Here is a 22443-nt window from a genome sequence, read left to right on the forward strand (position 1 = left end):
GTATCTAAGGGGGGGCATGAATGAGTTGAATGAAGGGCTATGCTTTATGGCTTTATGACTATCAATAAACATTTTATTTTTCTCCACATAGGGTGCGAATGTTATCGCCATAGCTTCCCATATTATGACAAAGGAGCTACTTGCAAAAGGACTCCGGGTGAGTTTATGAAGGTTTTTCCCTGGTCTGTATCAGTAATCTCTCTATTAATTGAGTTTACATTTCATATTGTGATTTAAACATTTTTTGGGCTTTGCGTTTCTGTTCCCAGTGATGTTGCTTATTTGTTTGTATAGAACTTCCGTTTTCCTTTTTCTTACAGTCATACCTCAAGACATTTTCTTATTCAAATACTGTGACCGATGATATGTGGAATCATTTGCAGATGGTGAGTTTTGCGCAAGTTTCAATAGATGTAATGTGATAAGGAACAGTTTTAAATATTAAGCATCCTTTGAATACTTAACTACTTTAGATTTTTTTTCTCTGTTCCATAGTTTTTGAGCTATAACAGATATTGTTTGCTGTGTGAATGTTGTAAAGGTAAACCAGTTTATTGAAATCAGACTTTAAAAAATACACGTGAATGGAATGTTTGAATAAGTTTGAAGTCAGAATCATATATTCCAGGTTGCTCACCTTTTCAAGATGATGGCAGGCATATAAGTATCATCCTGTTCTCCTAACCAAGTGACGAGGCAGGGGATTTAGTTTAGTGATACAGCACGGTAACAGGCCATTCGGCCCACCGAGTCCATGCTGACCAGCGATCACCCTATACACTAGCAATATCCTCCACACTAGGGACAATATTACAGTTTTACCGAAGCCAATTAACCTACAAACCTGTCTGTCTGGAATGTGGGAGGAAACTGGGGCACCCGCAGAAAACCCATGCGGTCATAGATAGGATGTACAAACTACATACAGACAGCACCCTTAATCAGGATCAATCCTGTGTCTCTGGAGCTGCAAGGCAGTGACTCTTCCACTGCACCACCATGCCGCCCTATTTGCTGCTGAGCTTCCAGTGGACATATAGTCATTCTGGAGACGTGGAATGTACAATCTTATTTTTCTTATTTTTCAGTTGTACAGAGTCTTGGTGAGACCACACCTGGAGTATTGCGGACAGTTTTGGTCTCCTAATCTGAGGAAGGACATTCTTGCCATAGAGGGAGTACAGAGAAGGTTCACCAGACTGATTCCTGGGATGTCAGGACTTTCATATGAAGAAAGACTGGATAGACTCAGCTTGTACTCCCTAGAATTTAGAAGATTGAGGGGGGATCTTATAGAAACTTACAAAATTCTTAAGGGGTTGGACAGGCTAGATGCAGGAAGATTGTTCCTGGTGTTGGGGAAGTCCAGAACAATAAGGATAAAGAGGAAATCTTTTAGGACTGAGATGAGAAAAACATTTTTCACACAGAGAGTGGTGAATCTCTGGAATTCTCTGCCACAGAATGTAGTTGAGGCCAGTTCATTTGTTATATTTAAGAGGGAGTTAGATGTGGCCCTTGTGGCTAAAGGGATCAGGGGGTATGGAGAGAAGGCAGGTACAGGATACTGAGTTGGATGATATGCCATGATCATATTGAATGGCGGTGCAGGCTCAAAGGACCGAATGGCCTACTCCTGCACCTATTTTCTATGTTTCCTTGTGAAGAATCACATGGACTCAAAAGAAAATTAATTCACTGTTGGAAATAAATCTAAGGATTATACTTGAAGAAGTTAAGTCAAGATCAATTTACCGCCATATCCACTAAGGTACAGGTACACTGACAATCTTGCTTACAACAGCATCACAGGTTCATAGACTCAGGCAAAACACGGAAACAAATGATGCATAGCAATGACAAAGAAAAAGACTGTGCAAAAAGAAAAGATGCGAAGGCAAAATACTCAATCAGGAAACAAGTCCATGGTCATGTAGGAGATGATCTGTAGTGGTCCTTTACTGAGGTACATAGAACAATTCACATGGATAAATTGATAGGAGATAGAAGGAACTGCAGATGCTGGTTTTCAAAAGAAGGCCTGAAATGAGGGACCTGAGAGAATCCATTGGAAGGAATTCTGTTTATTTAAAGTGCACCTACAAAGCTGGTGCACTCTATGCCATACTGCTCAGGATAATCAATTTGGCTTTAGGTTAGGACACAAGTTGTTGGAGTAACTCAATGGGTCAGGCAGCATCCCTGGACAAAATGGATAGGTGACGTTTCGGGTCAGGGCCTTTCATCAGATTAGAAGGGTCCCGACCCGAAATGTCACCTGTCCACATTCTCCAGAGATGCTGTCTGACCTGCTGAGTTACTCCAACAATTTGTGTCTATGCTTGGTAAACCAGCATCTGCAGTTCCTTATTGTACACTCTGTCTTTCAGTTCAGTTATTAGAAAGCTTGCAATAGCATAAGTGCTTTGCAGATCATATTTGTGCCAGTGAAATTTACAGATGGGATGACCAGAAACATGTTATGCACCATTGATCACCACCATGAATGCCAATGTGCTACCTTGCAAGCCAGGGATGTTTGAAGCCTAACACTACTGACGGTGATGCAGTACAGTGTGGTCAGATGCAGCAAGAGAGATGGGAACCTGGAGGATTGAGTTGTAGGAAATGGTAAACATTCTGACAGATGAGGTCAGTGGCAGAATCTTCACAACAGTCAACAGAGAATGGAAAGACTCAGTAACCATGTACTCTGTGGAGGGGGGTGGTGGGGTCACAATGACAGCTGGTAGATCTGCTGCCTCATAGTGTGCGAGACCCGGGTTCAATCCTGACCTTGGGTGTGGTCTGTGTGGACTTTGCACATTCTCTAATGGGTTTCCTCTGGATTCTCCGGTTTCCTCCCACATCGACATAGATGTGTGCGGGTTTGTAGGTTAACTGGCCTCTGTATTTATGTAGGGAGTGGATGTGATCGTGGGATAAAATAGAATGGGTGATCAATGATTGGCGTGGATTCGGTGGCCCAAAGGACCTGTTTCTTTATCTTTGCTGTGTCTTTAAACTAAACTAGTCGTTCAGAACTGCACAGAGAGAAATGACGTGAAACAGAGAGTAAGAGAAGGCAATGGAGCCACTAAGAAAAATTGTAGTTAGATATTGAATATTTTACTCGTGTTTTGTTCGTGTATGTGAACTGTACATGTTGGGTGTTCAAAATCGTGGAGAATCTGTAAAAACAATTTAATTCAACCTATTACAAGTAAATACTTACTAAAAATTCTTAAAGGAAAGTTAAAACAATACTGTAATATTTATTAATATTTAATAATTTAAAAATATTAAAGTGAGATGAAAAAAATATTTGACAAAATTACTTTTGTCTCATAATCATTAGACTTAAAATCCCCAATGAAAGCAGTGGCGTTTGTGATATTATGACAGGTATTGAATCTTAGTTGTGATTACCCCAGGACAATGATGGGCCAACAAGACAGGACTCCACAGCTAGACTCAGTGGAGCCTTCTGAGTTTGTCAGTAATAATAATAATAATCATCATATATTTTACTGTCATTGCACAAGTGCAACGAGATTTGGTATGCAGCTTCCATCCGATGTCATAACTTAAGTAACTGATAAAATTTAGATTTAGATACCCCGAGAACATGGTTTGTAAAAAGAACATTACAACAGTAAAATAGTCAATAGATATATATACATAAATGTTCGATTAATGTAAGACACAACTTAATTCAATCCAAAATACTACATAGGCTATATTACTCAAAAACTAGGCCGAATACATTTTATCCAAATATTTCTCCCATTTGTGATAAATGTCTATCTCAAAATGCCAATATTACACACTCTTTTGTTTCCTGTATAAAACTTCATAAATGTTGGTGTGATATTTTTGATATATGCACAAATCTATTCAAGACAAAAATGGAACCTAATACTGAATTGATTATATTTGGAGTAACCGGAGACGGGAACAAAATAAACACATGCCAAAATTTATTTTTTAATTATGGGTTAATAATAGCAAAAAAACTTATACTTAAATTTTGGAAAAATACAACCATACCAACGCTCAAAATGTGGATTATAAATATGTTGGACACAGCACATCTTGAAGAAATGCGATTCCTCCTAATAGATAAACCAGACCAATTCTTAACGAGTTGGTCTCCATTTATTGATTTCTTGGATTCATGTGGTGCATCAGAATCATAAAAACCAACTGTTTCAGGTCTGGGTGAAAGATGGTCAACAATATAAAAACTCATCTCCTATCTCCTATTTGCTAATCTCTCTCTTGCTCCTTTTTCTTTCTTACTTTTCTTTCTCACTATCTCTTTTTTATACACACTACACATTCTTCTACTCTTTATTATCTTTCGCTTTCTCATTTATTTCTTTAAAAAAAAAAAAAATGAATTTGTACAGAGAATGTATCATGTCAACATATATTTGGCACCTGAACAAAGGTACCACTGTTTTGTACTTAATTCTAATAAACAAACAAAACAAAACAGTAAAATAGTCAAAACAGTTCAAACAGACTAAAGTGCAGATGTGTCTGTGCGACGTGACCATCCGAGGGAGACAGTCCATGGGGGTGGGGGGCATTCAACCGGGCCGGTTCAGAGCCGCTATAGCTCTGGGAATGAAGCTGTTCCTGAGTCTGGAGGTGCGGGTGTAGAAGGCTTTGTTAGTCTGCCGGAGGGAAGTAGTTCGAACAGTTCGTTACAAGGGTGTGAGGAGTCTTTATGGATGCTGACGGCCTTCCTGAGGCACCGTGTGTGGTAGATGCCCTCCAAGGATGTTAGCGGTGTCCCAATAATCTTCTGCGTCCTGTGGACGATGCGGTGAAGAGCTTTCCTCTCTGTCTCCGTGCAGCTGAGATACCACACAGAGATGCCATACGTTAATATGCTCTCTGTGGTGCAGCGGTAGAAGGTTGTCAGCAGTTGTTGGGGCAGACCAGTCTTTTTTAATGTTCTCAGGAAGAACAGTCGTTGCTGTGCCTTCTTGACCAGCGCAGCGGTGTTGGTGGACCATGTGAGGTCCTCTGAGATGTGAGTGCCCAGAAACATAAAGCTGGACACTCTCTCCACACTGTCCCCGTAGATGGAGATTGGGGCGTATTCTCCATTATGTGACCTCCTGAAGTCAATAATCAGCTCCTTGGTCTTGGAAGTGTTTAGTGACAAGTTGTTACGTGAGCACCAGTCCGCCAGGTTCTGCACCTCCGCTCTGTATTTTGTTTCATCACCGTTGGTGATCAGCCCAATTACCGTCTGCAAACTTGACGATGGTGTTGGTGTCGAATGCAGGAACACAGTCGTGTGTGAAGAGGGAGTAGAGCATGGGGCTCAGGACACAGCCCTGTGGTGTGCCGGTGCTCAGGGTGATAGTGGAGGACAGGCGCGGGCCCAGTCTCACTGCCTGCGGATGCTCCGTCAGAAAATTCAGGATCCAATCGCATATCAGCGAGCTGAGGCCTACCTGGTGGAGTTTGGTGGTGAGCTTGGTGGGGATGACCGTATTGAAGGCAAAGCTATAGTCTATGAAGATCATCCTCACGTACGTTCCCTGTCTTTCCAGCTGAGCCAGGACAGTGTGAAGAGCCAGAGAAATGGCATCCTCTGTGGATCTATTTGCCCTGCATGCAAATTGATGAGAGTCCCGGACGTCCATATTTCACAACATACAGGACTTGCATGCATTTATAAGATGGATTAAAAGTTCTGAGAAAGAAGCTTTGACCTGATATGTTAGTTCTGTTTCTCTTATCACAGATGCAGCCTGGTCTGCTAACTGTTTCCAGCGTTTTCTGTTTTTATTTTAAGTGGTTGAACTCTGGTGCATCCAATCAGAATGAATGGCAAAAGTCAAAAGAGATTTGGCCCAGTTTTCCAATTGCAGAAAATAATGTGTTATCTTAAATGAAGTAAAACATGAGAGATCAACAAAGATGAATGTGGAGATATGTTAATTTGCACTCACTCATCTGGATCAAAAGCAGATTCCAATGTTTTTATCATTTCATTTCAAAGACGATGTCATCTTTTTCTTTAAATGAAAACATTATGGAACATTTGGATGTATTTAAAATCCCATATTCTTATGAAGAGCAGGTTACTTTAATCTTTATTACAGACAGGTTTCTTTCTTCAGTGTCTTTTTTCCTTCAAATCCATTATTCAGACAAAAACTTTTTTTTTAAAGTTTGTTTTGAATTCATTCTTATTCAGTATTATGGTTTGCTAATAATTTGCATATGACCAGGCAATTATTTTACTTATTGTTTGCATTTTCTGTTCTGCCAATTAAATATAAATGCATTATAAATATCCAAACCAGTGATTAATAGTTAGTTAGAATTTATTCAGCATTGAGCATTTCTTTGGTCAGCGTCTTTGTGCATAATATGGATGAAATGTAATGATAGCCATCTGAAAAGATTAAAATTCTAACATGATGATTATGAATTTATTGAGCATGAATCAAGTTCACTGCTGAAATAAAAATAATAAATTACTAATCTGTAACTTCTGCTTCACTAGGCTATTGATAGTCAAGATACAATTAAACTACCAGCATCAGTAAAATCCATCCTGGACACATGGGCAAAGCAGGAAGGACTTCCCTTAATAACAGTTAACACAACAAGTGGCATCATAACACAGGAGGATATAGTTAACAACGAAATGGAAATCATCGTGTCAAAGTACATATGAAACTCTACTTCCTAATGTATTGCCAGTTATTCGTTCTCAGTGATGTGTCAGTAAGTCAGGGTTCAAATGACCCTGAATCTCATTGTAACAAGCACCAGGATAGTTGTTCTTGAAGCGCTTTGATGTCTCTTATTTCACTGACATCTATTAAAATAATAAATGGTGGTAGTAGCATTCCAATCTGAAATGTATTGAATAATGAATTGGCAAGGTTAACTGGTAAAGTCCTTGCAAAATCTACAGTATAAATGGTGTTGTGTATCAAGTACAGGCAGGCGAACTGTTGTTAACCAAGATGTGGCATATTTGCCAATGCAAACGTTGTAATTGTGAGCAACTGCTAGATTACCAGGCAAACACAAAAGTCCCAGAATGGTGTTCAGTTGCTTGTAACCTCTCTTAAGAATTTCCCTTAATGTGAATTCTTCATGAAAATGGAGCAAGAGAACCCAGAATTGCTGAAATGAACACCAGGCTTACATGTGTATTTTGCACAAATATCCTGAGCTAAGTGAGACTTGGCACCAACACTCCTACTGTACCATTGATATCATTATCTTGCTGCAAGCATTAATATCTGGCTGCAGGCAACTATCTTGGGTGTTGGTTAATTTAGATTGTAATTAAATCCCTTAAGATTTTGAGTATTTTAGTTTTAACATTTAAAACATATCTTTAAATTACTCATATTAATGATTGAATTGGTTTTAATAGCTTTTGATTGAAGCATTCTGAGTTTGAAAGTTTGCTATTGCCGAAGGCTGCCAAAATTATTTCCTGTTACTTTATGGGTGGGATTTAGAACACCTATTTTGGCCCCACCCAAAATGCAATGGTTTCTTGGCACGTTGCCTTGCTTCTGAGAATGCATCTGGCTCTGAATCACTAATTTCCTTTGGAAAATCAGTTGCAGAAAGTATCCAGATGTCAGTGTTTAGTACGGGCAGTTTTGCTATTGAATGTATATTCAGAGCCAGTATTGATTCCTAACCCAGCATTGGTACATCAGTTTTAAATTGAAATGCCATGGTGACATTAAATGGCAGCAACATCTTCCTTACAAACTTCTCATCTGTCATTGATTTGGACTCTCATTCACCAACTCTTGCCCACCGTGGCAAGATCCCATCCAGCTGACAGGAATGAATATGGGCAGAACATTGCTCCTTCATTCCTTTGCTGAGCCTGAAGCTCATCAACAAACCCACGTTCAGACAACTAATATTCCACATGCACTTAATACTAATCATGCAAATACATTTTTTCTCTAACTGTTTATTTCCTATGCTTGTTAACTTCACTAACGGGGAATGACAAATTACCTTAACTTAAAAAAAGTTTTGTAAATGCATTTACAGCACATAAAGTGTTTACATGGTAATAATTGCTCAGAAGATTAATCTATATCATTATCCTGTTATTTCTTCCTTAGTAACTCATGGTTTATTCCAGTTTACTGGACGAAGAATGGGTCTAAACAACCAGTTATTTGGCTTGAGGAAAAATATAGTAGGTATATTTATAATGTGATGAGTATTCATAGAATCTTGAGCTAAACTTTGTCTATGCTCTTTGTAGAAACAATTAGGAAATTATAGCTATCCAGACGGGTGGCACAGCGCAGTGGCGGGCACAGCAGCGGCACAGTGGTGCAGCTGGTCGAGCCCTACCTCACGGTGCCAAAGACCCAGTTTGAATCCTGAGCTCGGGTGCTGTCTGTGTGAGGTTTGCACGCTCTCTCTGCTGTGACCATGTAGGTTTTCTCCAAATGCTCCAGTTGCCTCCAACATCCCAAAGACATATGGATTTGTAGTTTGTGTAAGAAGGAACTGCAGATGCTGGTTTAAACCAAAGATAGACACAAAAAGCTGGATTAATTCAGCAGGACAGGCAGCAACTCTGGAGAGAAGGAATGGGTGACTTTACGGGTTGAGACCCTTATTCAGACTTGTTAGGGATAAGAGAGCTGTTTGTAGTGTGAAAATGAGAAGCTAGTACGACTTGGGTGGGGGTGGGGGGCGGGGGGGGGGGGGGGGGGGGGGAGTAAAGAGAGAGAGGGAATGCCGGGGCTACCTGAAGTGAAAAAAATCAATATTCATACCAAGCCCAAGCGAATATGAGATGAAATGCCTCTCTCTCTATCCCTCCCCCGCCCAAGTCACATTAGACTAATTTTCACCCGACAAACAGCTAACAATGGCCTATTTCCTTTATCATCATTACTTTTTTGCATATCTTTCAAACGCTGTTCTTTATCTCTCCACATCACCATCTATATCTCTCATTTCCCTTATCTCCAAACACTGAAGAAGGGAAGAGACGTGAAACAGAGAGTAAGTGAAGGCAAGGGAGCCATTAAGAAAAATTGTAGTTAGATATTGAGCAGGAAGACATGCCCAGCAGTTCAAATATGCATTACAAATCAATTGAAATAACTGCATGCATAGGTGCAAAAACCCTCACATTAGTACAGAGGGCAGTGGAGGCCAAGTCACTGGATGGATTTAAGAGAGATTTAGATAGAGCTCTAGGGGCTATTGGAGTCAAGGGATATGAGGAGAAAGCAGACACGGGTTATTGATAGGGGACGATCAGCCATGATCACAATGAATGGCGGTGCTGGCTCGAAGGGCTGAATGGCCTCCTCCTGCACCTATTTTCTATGTTTCTATGTTTCTATGACAGATCCGAAGTACCTATTCAACTCTTCTGCCATTTCCTTGTTGCCCATAATAATTTCACCCGTGTCTGCCTTCAAGCGACCCACATTTGACTTTGCTACTCTTTTTCCCTTAACATATCTAAAGAAGCTTTTACTGTCCTTCTTTATATTCCTGGCTAGCTTCCCTTCGTACTTCATCTTTTCAGCCTGTATTGCCCGTTTTGTTTCCTTCTGTTGTCCTCTGAAATGTTCCCAATCCTCTGGCTTCCGGCTACTCTTTGCTGTGTTATACACTTGTTCTTTTAGTTTTATTCTATCCCTAACTTCTCTTGTCAGCCACGGTTGCCTCCTACTCCCCTAAGAATCTTTCTTCCTTTTTGGAATGAAATGATCCTGCGTCATCCGGCTTATGCCCAGAAATTCCTGCCATTGCTGTTCCACCGTCATTCCTGCTCGGATCCCTTTCCAGTCTACCTTGGCCAGCTCCCCTCTCATGCCTTCATAGTCCCCTTTGTTCAACTGCATCACTGCCACTTCTGATTTAACCTTCTTCTTCTCAAATTGCAGATTAAAACAAATCATATTATGATCACTACCTCCAAGCAGTTCCTTTACCTCGAGTTCTCTTATCATATCTGGTTCATTGGACAACACTAAATCCAGAATTGCCTTTTCTCTGGTCGGCTCCATTACAAACTGCTCAAAGAATCCATCTCGGAGGCATTCTACAAACTCTCTTTCTTGGAGTGAGATTGGGAATAATTTTCATAAGCACGACTGAGAAACATACACAGAAGTAGGCATTATGCAAGGGACCACATGATGGCATGTCCATAGGGGAAAGGTTTTCATTCTGGATTGACATGAAACCATGCATGATAATGCGGCAGTTCACTGATCTTTGGTATCGTACGCACAGCAAGGTCACATAATTTCAGCAGTCACGTGAACTCGACAACGCACTTTCTGATGAGTGGGGATCCTCAAAAGGAACTGCTCGTGAAGTAGAGTGCCAGGTTACCTCATGCAAGGAATGGCTGGAAAGGCACTGAAGTGAGCATCCCAGTTCTCTGATGTTCAACCACACATCCTAGGTGGATACAAACTGAAAACGCTGGCAATACTCAGCAGGTTGTCACACTGGAAAAGGGTACAGAGAAGATTTACAAGCATGTTGCCAGGAGTAGAGGGTTTGAGCTATAGGGAGAGGTTGAGTAGGCTGGGATTCCTTGGAGCGCAGGAGGATGTGGGGTGATCTTATAGAGGTGTATAAGATCATGGGAGGAATAGCTCGGGAAGATGCACAGAATCTCTTGCTCAGAGAAGGTGAATCGAGGATTTGAGGACATAGTTTTAAGTTGAAGGGGAAAAGATTTAATAGGAATCTGGGGAGTAACTTTTTCACATAGAGGATGGTGGGTGTATGGAACAAGTTGCCAGAGGAGGTAGTTGAGGCTGGGACTATCCCAATGTTTAGACAAGTACGTGGATGGGACAGGTTTAGTGGGAGATTGACCAAATGCGGGCAGGTAGGACTAGTGTAGCTGGGACATCTTGGACACTCTGGGCAAGTTGGGCCAAAGTGCTGTTTCCACACTCTATCACTCCATGACTCTAGGTGGGGCCAGATCTGAGGGACGAGCAAGTTAAAGTTTTAGGTTAGAGGCCCTTCATTAGACACTATTAAGCTGAGGGAGATGGGGAGGGGGCGATGGGTAGCAGCGGGTGATGGAGTATGCTTGATAGGGTAAATGCAGTGTGACCATGGGGATAAACTGTAAGCAAGATCATCTGGTCAATGAGTGAATGGGAGCAGTTTGGTAGACAAAAATGCTGGGGAAACTAAGCGGGTGAGGCAGCATCTATGGAGCAAAGTTTTGAGAGAGGAGGGAAACATCTTTAATGTAAGCATACCTTGAGGAGATTTAGCAGTGGAGTAGACAAAATGTTTATGAAAGAACTGCAGATGCTGGAAAAATCGAGGGTGGACAAATTCAGAGAGAGGAGGGAGCAGTTTGAGAATAAGTACAAAGGTAAAAATGTGTCTGAGTTGTGAAATGCAGAGCAGGAAGACATGCCCAGCAGTTCAAATATGCGTTACAAATCAATTGAAATAACTGCATGCATCGGTGCAAAACTCCTCACATTAGTACATAAATCACAGTCTCTTTAACATACACCAGGGAATGTATGTACAAATGAGTTTCTAAGGTATTGATTCCAAACTGAACATTGACATACTTGCTCAAATGCTCGATGCTAATTATTTTCAAGTAAGTTATAGCAAACGGAAATTATAATGCTGACATTCTTCCTTGGTGCTTGCGTACAGAAACAATTCCTGAAGTGAAATGTACTACTGATGAAGAATGGGTCCTGCTAAATATCAATATATCTGCCTACTATAGAGTTAACTATGATGATTCCAATTGGCATCGGCTCAGTCTACAATTAAATAATGACCCATCTGTAAGTTACAATCTTTTTTTCCGTCCGTCTTTAGTATATTGTATGCAGGCACAGAATGCCATGTTATGAATGTTGCCTTTCTGTGAAATCTATGAGTAAAGGTGAAAACAAGGCACTTCTTGCAGGAGTGTTGATATCTGAGAGCACTTGCTAGGCTATGAGTGTGAAGCTCTGCACTGATAGTACAGGCCTGATGCCACTTTGATGCTTCCACTGGAATTTATTAGAATTGATGAAATCCTTATGCAAATCATGTGCCACCTGAATGTCCTATAAACCCGTGTGGGTTTTCACCAGGTGCTCCAGTTCCCCCCCCCCCCTCCCCACACTCTAACGATGTAGGTTAACTGGCTTCTGGAAATTGTAAAACATCCCTAATGAGCAGGATAGAACAAATGTACAGGGTGATCGTTGGTCAGTGTGGACTCGGTGGGTTGAAGGGCCTGTTTCCACTCTGTATCTCTGCTACTACAACAATGTAAAAAGAATATCAGAAAGGTACAGTAGAGGTTGGGTATCAGGCCCATCGGCTGGACTAATAAACTTCAGAGATGAGTTCAATACTACCACGGCAACTGAGGAATTCAACCATGTAATCAAATAAAATCTGGAATTTAAAACATACTCTGGTTCCTTTAACTACGACCAAGAAACCATCAGATTGTTATAAAACCCACTTGTTACACAAACATCATTCAGGGGAGGGAATCTGTTATCTTTACTGTGGCTACATATGACTTGGCACCAATGTGATTGAGTCTTGTCTGCCTCTTAATTTAAGGGTAGTTAGGGATAAGTAATAAATGTTAATGTCATCTGCAACACCCACATGCCCTGAATGAATAAATAAAACAAAAAAAAATGCGACAGCTGTCAGATAATATCTGAGCCTGCATGTCCTTCTCTTCAATGGAGTTGTGTCCTTCGTGTGGTTCATTGTTTAGTTGAACATATGGAACTCATGACTAAAATGGCTAGAGCCATTGCAATTATTGGTGACCCCATTGATTTGTATCCTGTGACTGTCTACCAAACCAATCAGTCAAAACTCTCGCTGGAGATTAATGTGGACGGGTTGGATAATAAATCTGCAGACATCAAAAGGTTGCAAACAGTGAAAGAAACTGTCAAAGGCTATCAGCGAGATTTAGATCAGTTACAGATATGGCCGAAGAAATGGCAGATGAAGTTTAATTAGAGCAAGTGTGAAGTGCTGCACTTTCGGAGATCAACTGTAAAGGAATGCATAATGTTAACAGCATTGGTGTACATTGGGATCCTGGGGTCTAAGTCCACAGCTCTCTGAAAGTGGTACCACAAGTACATAAAGCGGTAAAGAAGGCATATGGTATGCTTAGCTTCATCCTTCAAAGCATTGAATATAAGAGTCAGGAAGTCGTTCCAATTCTATAAAACTTTGATTAGTCTGCATTTGGAGTATTGTGCGTAGTGCTGGTTGCACCATTATAGGAAGGATGTGGAGGCTTTGAAGATGATACATAAGAGGTTAACCAGAATTCTGCTTGGATTAGACGATATTATCTATAAGGAAAGGTTGGACACACGCGGATTGTTTTCTCTGGAGCTTCAGAGTTTGAGGGATGACATGATAGAAGTGTGTAAAATTATGAGAAACATTGATAGGGTAGACAGTCAGAACTTCTTTCTGCAAGGTAGAAATGTCAAAGACTAGTGGGGATAGCTTTAAGATCAGTGGAGGAAAGTTTAATGGAGATGTATGGGCCAAATCTTTTTAATCAGATAGTGGTTGGCACCTGGATTGATCAGCGAGAGATTGTGGCAGAAGCACATGTGATGAGGCTTTTAGACAGGCATATGGATGTGCAGCGATTGGAGGGATATGGATCATGTGCAGGTAGAAGAGATTAACTTGGCATCATGTTTGACACAGATATTGTGGGCTAAAAGACCTGTTATGCTGCTGTACTGTTCCATGTTCTTAATGTTCCATGTAACTTTCTGGGGAATGTAACAAATCTCCAGTCTTCAGTGACCTTTGACCATCAGGGATGCTCTAAAATGTTCTTCTTGCTTACTCCTAAACAATTACAATAGACAATAGGTGCAGGAATAGGCCATTCGGCCCTTCGAGCCAGCACCGCCATTCAATGTGATCATGGCTGATCATCCCCAATCAGTACCCCGTTCCTGCCTTCTCCCCATATCTCTTGACTCCGCTATTTTTAAGAGCCATATCTAGCTAGTTCTTGAAAGCATCCAGCGAACCTGCCTCCACCGCCCTCTGAGGCAGAGAATGTCTCAATGAGATGTCCGTCTCATCCTTCTAAACTCCAGAGTGTACAAGCCCAGCTGCTTCATTCTCTCAGCAAATGACAGTCCCGCCATCCTGGGAATTAACCTTGTAAACCTATGCTGCACTCCCTCAATAACAAGAGTGTCCTTCCTCAAATTAGGGGACCAAAATTGCACACAGTACCCCAGGTGTAGTCTCACAAGGGCTTTGTACAACTGCGGAAGGACCGCCTTTGCTCCTATATTCGATTCTTCTTGTTATAAAGGCCAACATGCCATTCGCTTTCTTCACTGCCTGCTGTACCTGCATGCTTACTTTCACAGACTGATGCACAAGGATCCCCAGATCCCGTTGTACGTCCCCTTTTCCCAACTTGACGCCATTTAGATAGTAATCTGCCTTCCTGTTTTTTATACCAAAGTGGATAACCTCACATTTATCCGCATTAAACTTCATCTGCCATGCATCTGCCCACTCCCCCAACCTGTCCAAGTCACCCTGCATTCTCATAGCATCCTCCTCACAGTTCACACTACCACCCAGCTTTGTTTCATCTGCAAATTTGCTAATGTTACTTTGAATCCCTTCATCCAAATCATTGATGTATATTGTAAATAGCTGCGGTCCCAGCACCGAGCCTTGTGGTACCCCGCTAGTCACTACTGCCTGCCATTCTGAAAGGGACCCGTTAATCCCCACTCTTTGTTTCCTGCCTGCCAACCACTTCACTATCCATGTCAGCACTCTATCCCGAATACCATGTGCCCTAATTTTGCCCACTAATCTCCTATGTCCTTATCAAATGCTTTCTATAAGTCCAGGTAAACTACATCCACTGGCTCTCCCTTGTCCATTTTCCTGGTTGCATCTTCAAAAAATTCCAGAAGATTAGTCAAGCATGATTTCCCCTTCGTAAATCCATGCTGACTCAGACTGATCCTGTTACTGCTATCCAAATGTTCGGCTATCTCATCTTTTATAATTGACTCCAGCATCTCCCCCACCACCGACGTCAGGCTAACTGGTCTATAATTCCCTGTTTTCTCTCTCCCGCCTTTCTTAAAAAGTGGGATAACATTAGCTACCCTCCAATCCACAGTAACTGATCCTGAGTCTATAGTACATTGGAAAATTATCACCAATGCATCCACGATTTCTAGAGCCACTTCCTTAAGTACCTTGGGATGCAGACCATCAAGTGTTGAGGATTTATCAGACTTCAGTCCCATCAGTCTATCCAACACCATTTCCTGCCTAATGTGGATTTCCTTCAGTTCGTCCGTCCACCCGGATCCTCTGGCCACTAGAAGATTGCTTGTGACCTCCTTAGCGAAGACAGATCCAAAGTACCTGTTCAACTCCTCTGCCATTTCCTTGTTCCCCATAATAAATTCACCTTTTTCGGTCTTCAAGGGTCCAACCAAGCTGGGGTCTTAACTATTTTTTTCCTCTTCACATACCTAAAGAAGCTTTTACAATCCTGCTTTATATTCTTGGTTAGCTTACCTTCGTACCTCATCTTTTCTTCCTGTATTGTGTTTTTGGTTATCTTCTGTTGTTCGTTAAACATTACCCAATCCTCTTGCTTCCAGCTCATCTTTGCTATGTTGTACTTCTTTGCTTTAATTTTTTATACTGTCCCTGACGTCCCTTGTTAGCCATGGTCGTCCCTTTCTCTCCTTGGAATATTTCTTCCTCCTAAGAATGAACTGATCCTGCACCTTCTGTATTATTCCTAGAAATACCTGCCATTTTTGTTCCACTGTCATCCCATGCTAGGGTATCTTTCCAGTCAACTTTGGCCAGCTCCTCCCTCATGGCCCCATAGTCCCCTTTATTCAATTGCAAGACTGACACCTCCGATTTACCCTTCTCCCTCTCCAATTGTAGGTTAAACCTGACCATGTTATGGTCACTGCCTCCTAATGGCTCATTAACCTCGAGGTCCTTTATGAAACCCGATTCATTACATAACACTAAATCCAGAATTGCCTTCTCCCCGGTAGGCTCCAATACAAGCTGTTCTAAGAATCCATCACGAAGGCACTCTACAAAGTCCTTTACTTGGGGTCCAGTACCAACCTGGTTTTCCCAGTCTACCTGCATGTTGAAATCTCCCATAACAACCACAGAATTAATTTTGCTACATGCAAATTTTAACTTCTGATTCAACTTGCACCCTATGTCCAGGCTACTGTTTGGGGGCCTGTAGATTAGTCCCATTAGGGTCTTTTTACCCTCACAATTCTTTAGTTCTATCCATACTGACTCCACATCTCCTGTTTTATATGTAATGATCATCAGGTGTTCCCCATGAAATTGTTCAGCTTTTGGCTTTTATCCTGCCCAGTCAGTACTTACAAAGATCAGTTGCAGCAATTTGCTTTGGAGTTTTGTACAAAACGTGCCCCAAAATGGCATCTACTAAATGTTGTACTAATTATAAGGGAAGAAAGTACTATTCAATGTGTACAGTGTGGAAAAATGGTTTACAGTAGTTCAAATCTTAAGGGAGCTTTGGAGAACTTAATTTAAGTACTTTAACTTTTGTTGCTTAGGAAAAGGTAGTATTTCTCCAGCAGCCACTGAGTATGAGATTCCTTCAAGAATGATTGTCCTAAATGTTTTAGAAAAAACTGCAGATGCTGGAAAAAATCAAAGGTAGACAAAATAGCTGGAGAAACTCAGCAGGTGAGGCTGCCTCATCTACTGAGTTTCTCCAGCTTTTTTGTCTACATCCCAAATGTTTTGGCTTCTTTTTTGCCTAAACTGTGCTCCAATGTTGATTAATGATGGGAATTGGGTTGGCAAATCGATATCAGGATACACCTAGTGCAGGAACATTGAATCCATTAGCTTCAACAGAGAGAAGTGACTGCAGAAGATAAAGTACTGACTAGTTGAAATAAAATCAGTTGAATTTCAATAAATCTGGAATCATTTTTTTGTTTTTAAGTTTAAATTTTTGGATTCAATTTTTATTTTTAGAAAAACACTGATTTTTTACTGGATTTTGAATCAACTATTCAAACAAGCTTGATTGCTCAGTATGAAGGACATTACTTTCTCCTGGTAAAAGATTTCTCAGCTACAGGATGGAGAAGGGATGTTCTGGACACCACCCCTACACCAAACATAATAATACATATGCGTGCAAAAGCCTTCCATGGAATAGGGCTTCATCAGTTAAAATTGAGCTAGCATTTGAAAGCCAGATTACTAAAATTTAGGTTTGCATGTTGCAGGTAGATGAGTGGTGAATGCATGTGGCTCATGCCTAGCTTCCAGATATGATCTACTGACATTATCTGGTAATGTCATAGAGCTATATACTGCAAGGAAATAGACCCTTTGGCCACTTATCCATACCGATCAACTTGCCACTCCTGGCCCATCTCCCTCTAAACCCTTCTTACCTATTGGAGGATTTGTAATTGATCTGAGCATGAAGACAGAATTGGAAAAAAACAGTCCAAGTGTAAAAGAAAATTAATATCCTGATGCTGACAACATATTTTGAATGTATTGATTGCTACTGTATAATTTACTGATATTCTGAGACTTTTTCTATCATAGGTAATTCCAGTTATTAACAGAGCACAGATGATCAGTGATGCATTTCATCTTGCACAGTGAGTTTTGCCTTGGAAGTATGGAATTGATTGGGCTTCACCATCTTTCAATTGCAATGCTTGAAATTTGTTTGTTGCCAGGAAAAACAGGTCACTTTTTTTTTGCCTTTAGCAAATAGTTAATTATTCAAAATGAAGCATACTATCATATAGCTCAAATCACTGCATGAAATGATTTGAAAGGTCATTTGGTTAATTGACAATTGGTCTACTTTGAGTACTTTGAGTATTTCTGAGGCTGCCACTGTGAAGCATGATAAATATGTATTATGCAGTATGTTACACTGCTTCTTCTCAATTTAAACTGCCTAGCCATGAGCATTCTGTTGCGGTCTTATGACATGGCATGTTATAGTTACTAGAGAGGCATTGAAGGCAGATGTGTGGATCCCAAGGGAAGAAACCGTGAATCTTTACTCCCATTCACTATACACTAAGAATATTCAAAGGTCTTGCACTTACGTCCTGGAATTCTCTGCCACAGAAGGTAGTTGAGGCCAGTTCATTGGCTATATTTAAGAGGGAGTTAGATGTGGCCCTTGTGGCTAAAGGGATCAGGGGGTATGGAGAGAAGGCAGGTACAGGATACTGAGTTGGATGATCAGCCATGATCATATTGAATGGCGGTGCATGCTCGAAGGGCCGAATGGCCTACTCCTGCACCTAATTTCTATGTTTCTATGTCCTGCTCTCCAAAAGGTCCTGAGATCCACAGACTAAAGTTTTCTGAAGAAGTACAAGCTTCTGTTGTTGCACTTCCACTGAATATTCCCCACATAATATACTCTGGTTGACTGCAGATTGCAAGATTAGTACCTCTTTCGAGCAATCCAATTTTTAGCCAATTAACTTGCTATGATCTGTTTGTTAGCTTCTGGCAGAATGGCCTTTGATACTAGAAAAATAGTAGATAGAATCTAGGGATTGTATTCTAACTATAAAGTAAATTCATGTCAAAATGCATCCTATCCATAAGTTCAGGAATTAGGAGTCTACAGGAGATGGCTTGCCATAAATGAAAAATAAACCAGGGTTAAGAGTTGCAGTGCATTTAATTTATTTTTAATCCTAGGTAAATATCAAAGATTTTGTAGATGGAAGAAACTGCAGGTTGGAATCTTGAGTAAAACATAACATGATTGTTTAAATCATGTGATCAGGCAGCATTTCTGGACGACATGGAAGGGTCCCAATCCGAAACATCACTTATCCATATCCTCCTGACTCACTGAGTTACTCCGGCAATTTGTTTTATCTAAGATTCTGTATCGGGCTGGCTGGTGGACCTAGTCTAGGAAGTGTTAAGGAAGGGTGAAGAGGAGGAAGAAGCTCAATCAAACTCCAAAAATTAAGATGAACAATTTACCAACCAAAATATTGCAGAAACAATTGCTGGTTTTCAGTAAAATTAATTGTTATCTATATGTTATCTGACAGGGCTGGATATGTTGACATTGAAACTGCATTGGAGATGACTGTGTATCTTGCAAAGGAAAAGGAAGAACTAGTATGGCACAGCAGCATTGGTCATTTAAAACAAATTGAATTTATGTTAAAGGCAACCTCATCATATGAGCTTTATAAGGTATCCTTTATCCTGAATCCTATGTTTATCGTCTAATAGTTAACAGTGTAATGAAAGACTGTTACTCAATGCACACGCAATAATTCAATATGCTAATTTTATTTATGCTCATTTTTAACTCTCGAATTCAATAGAAAAAGAAAATTATGAAGGCTCGTAAGGATAGGATACTGAGTTGGATGATCAGCCATGATCATATTGAATGGCGGTGCAGGCTCGAAGGGCCGAATGGCCTACTCCTGCACCTATTTTCTATGCTTCTATAACTTGTATTTTACACTGTCACCAACTTAAAACAATCTGTACTGTGTCTTAATTATTTAATCAAAATTGATAATCATTTGACTAAGGAATATTTAAAGCGAGAGAAATTAATAAAAGCACTGGAAAGAAAGTATGGTTAATGATAATTATTGTCATGTGTACCATGGCACAATGAAATACTTAGTTTTGTATGCTATCCAAACATATCAAAGATCATATACTTAAATGTAATCAAGTCAAACTCAAGTACTATAGAGAGCAAAGGGGAATGGCCTCAATGAAGTAGAGGTAAATTGGACAGTGCTCCAGCTTATGGAAGGACCATTCAGAAGCCCAATAACAGAGGGGAAAAGAAACTGTCCCTGAGTCTGGTGGTGTGCCCTTTCAAGCTTCTTTACATTCTTCAACATTGGTGCCCCACAAGGATGTGTTCTGAGCCTGTATACACTCATGACACTGCCTCCAAATACCAATCCAACTCAATTTACAAGTTTGGAAACGATACCACTGTAGTGGACTGGATATCAAATAATGACCAGTCGAAGTACAGGAAGGAGATTGAGAATCTCGTAACCTGGGCCCATAACAACAATCTCGTATTCAATGTTAGCAATAGAAAGGAGATTGTGATCGACTTCAGACACAGTACCCACACCCTGGTATGCATTGATGGTGCCAAAGTGGAGATGGTTGAAAGCTTCAATTTCACCAGCAATTTGTCATGGACCAGCCACATCCAAGGAATGGCCAAGAATTCACACCTAGGTGACGCCAATTGAATGGTGGAGTAGACTCGATGGGCTGCATAGCCTAATTCTGCTGTATGCCATATGGTATTATGGTCTTGATATCACTTCCTGTTCTTCTATCCTTGGATCCCAGAAAAATGCATGGCTTGCTTCCAAATATCTCAAATCAGGATCTGTTTGAGTATCATCCCGGATCAACTAGTCATGAATTGAGCGGAGCCTCTGGCAGCCACTGGCACCATCTCGGGTCTCAATCTAAATCCTAACTGAAGTTCCTGATTTATAGTCCAATCATCCACCCAAGCCATAACTTTCGCTTTCTAATCCAGGTGTTTTTTCCCCACAACAATATTTGACTTTGAGCCATTGTATTCCCAGCAGTGACTCAGACTGGGGGTTTCCCACTACAGCAGATTTCTGCCACTTTGCCAACAGTATTGAACTGTTGTCTCTGGAAATTCAAACATACATGGTGAGATGGTTTACAGCTCACATGCCCCAAAATAGGGGTGGTTTGATTTCAGTTTAGATTAAACTGTTTACATAAAAGCAAAGTCTTGTCAATTGAATAGCATGAATGAAAATCCAGTGTAATTGATAAACACCTTATATTATATTTAATTGAGAATTTAATTATGTTTCTGCTTCTAGAAATTCCTCTTTGACCGAGTTGTTCCATTGTATCATTATCAGATGAAATTAATCAATCATGATTTCAATAATATTAATAATGCTGAATATATGTAAGTATAATAAATTCCTGCCTATTGATTATGAATTAACTGGTTACTTGTTTTATGCCACAAATTCTGTAGTTTACTTGCCTATTTGCCTATTTTGGCTACCCCACATCTAGTTTACTATTTCCCAAATATGGTTTCTCGAAGAATTCTTCTTAACTTTACCTTTGAGTCTTGCTTTTAACCCTATAGTGCAAACTAAATGACCGGGATTTTCATTCCAAAAATCAATTATGCAGAAAGAAAAATATACACACCAGCCTTCCTTTCTCCAAAACTTTAGATCACTCCTCAGTGTAGTTACATTTGTCCTTTGGTACTTTTTGACAAATGGCCTCACTTCTTCGTCTATGGATTTCTGTTTCAGCATTTTTATGGAATGAATTATGAACTTTTTAAAATCTACATAGAAACATAGAAACATAGAAAATAGGTGCAAGAGGAGGCCATTCGGCCCTTCAAGCCAGCACCGCCATTCATTGTGATCGTGGCTGATCGTCCCTAATCAATAACCCATGCCTGCCTTCTCCCCATATCCCTTGATTCCACCAGCCCCTAGAGCTCTATCTAACTCTCCCTTAAACCCATCCAGTGATTTGGCCTCCATTGCCCTCTGTGGCAGGGAATGCCACAAATTCACAACCCTCTGGGTGAAAATGTTTTTTCTCACCTCAGTCTTAAATGGCCACCATTTATTCTAAGACTGTGGCCCCTGGGTCTGGACTCGCCCAACATTGGGAACATTTATCCTGCATCTAGCTTGTCCAGTCCTTTTATAATTTTAAATATTTCTATAAGTTCCCCCTCATTCTTCTAAACTCCAGTGAATACAAGCCTAGTCTTTTCAATCTTTCCTCATATGACAGTCCCGCCATCCCAGGGATCAATCTCGTGAACCTATGCTGCATTGCCTCAATCACAAGGATGTCCTTCCTCAAATTAGGAGACCAAAACTATACACAATACTCCAGATGTGGTCTTACCAGAGCTCTATACAACTGCAGAAGAACCTCTTTACTCCTATACTGAAATCCTCTTGTTATGAAGTCCAACATTCCATTAGCTTTCTTCACTGCCTGCTGTACCTGCACGCCAACTTTCAGTGACCGGTGTACAAGGACACCCAGGTCTCGCTGCACCTCCCCCTAACCCCATTGAGATAATAATCTGCCCCCTTGTTTTTGCCACCTAAGTGGATAACCTCACATTTATCCATATTATACTACATCTGCCACGCATCTGCCCACACACTCAACCTTTCCAGGTCACCCTGCAACCTCCTAACATCCTCTTCACAGTTCACACTGCCACCCAGCTTTGTGTCATCTGCAAACTTGCTAGTGTTGCTCCTAATTCCC

At 40.7% G+C, this 22443-nt stretch overlaps 1 protein-coding gene across 1 annotated transcript in view; it reads left to right on the forward strand.

The window, feature by feature from the left end:
* LOC116970861 (aminopeptidase Q-like) overlaps positions 1–22443 on the forward strand; it is a 186213-nt gene that overhangs the window by 125924 nt on the left and 37846 nt on the right. The window contains exons 8-15 of the mRNA XM_033017459.1: positions 92–157; positions 321–386; positions 6536–6699; positions 8142–8218; positions 11704–11840; positions 17692–17747; positions 19185–19332; positions 20997–21088. Of these exons, the coding sequence (XP_032873350.1) occupies positions 92–157; positions 321–386; positions 6536–6699; positions 8142–8218; positions 11704–11840; positions 17692–17747; positions 19185–19332; positions 20997–21088 (806 nt within the window). The remainder of the gene's footprint in view (positions 1–91; positions 158–320; positions 387–6535; positions 6700–8141; positions 8219–11703; positions 11841–17691; positions 17748–19184; positions 19333–20996; positions 21089–22443) is intronic.

The sequence above is a fragment of the Amblyraja radiata genome, chromosome 3, assembly GCF_010909765.2.
Source record: "Amblyraja radiata isolate CabotCenter1 chromosome 3, sAmbRad1.1.pri, whole genome shotgun sequence".
Lineage (NCBI taxonomy): Eukaryota > Metazoa > Chordata > Chondrichthyes > Rajiformes > Rajidae > Amblyraja > Amblyraja radiata.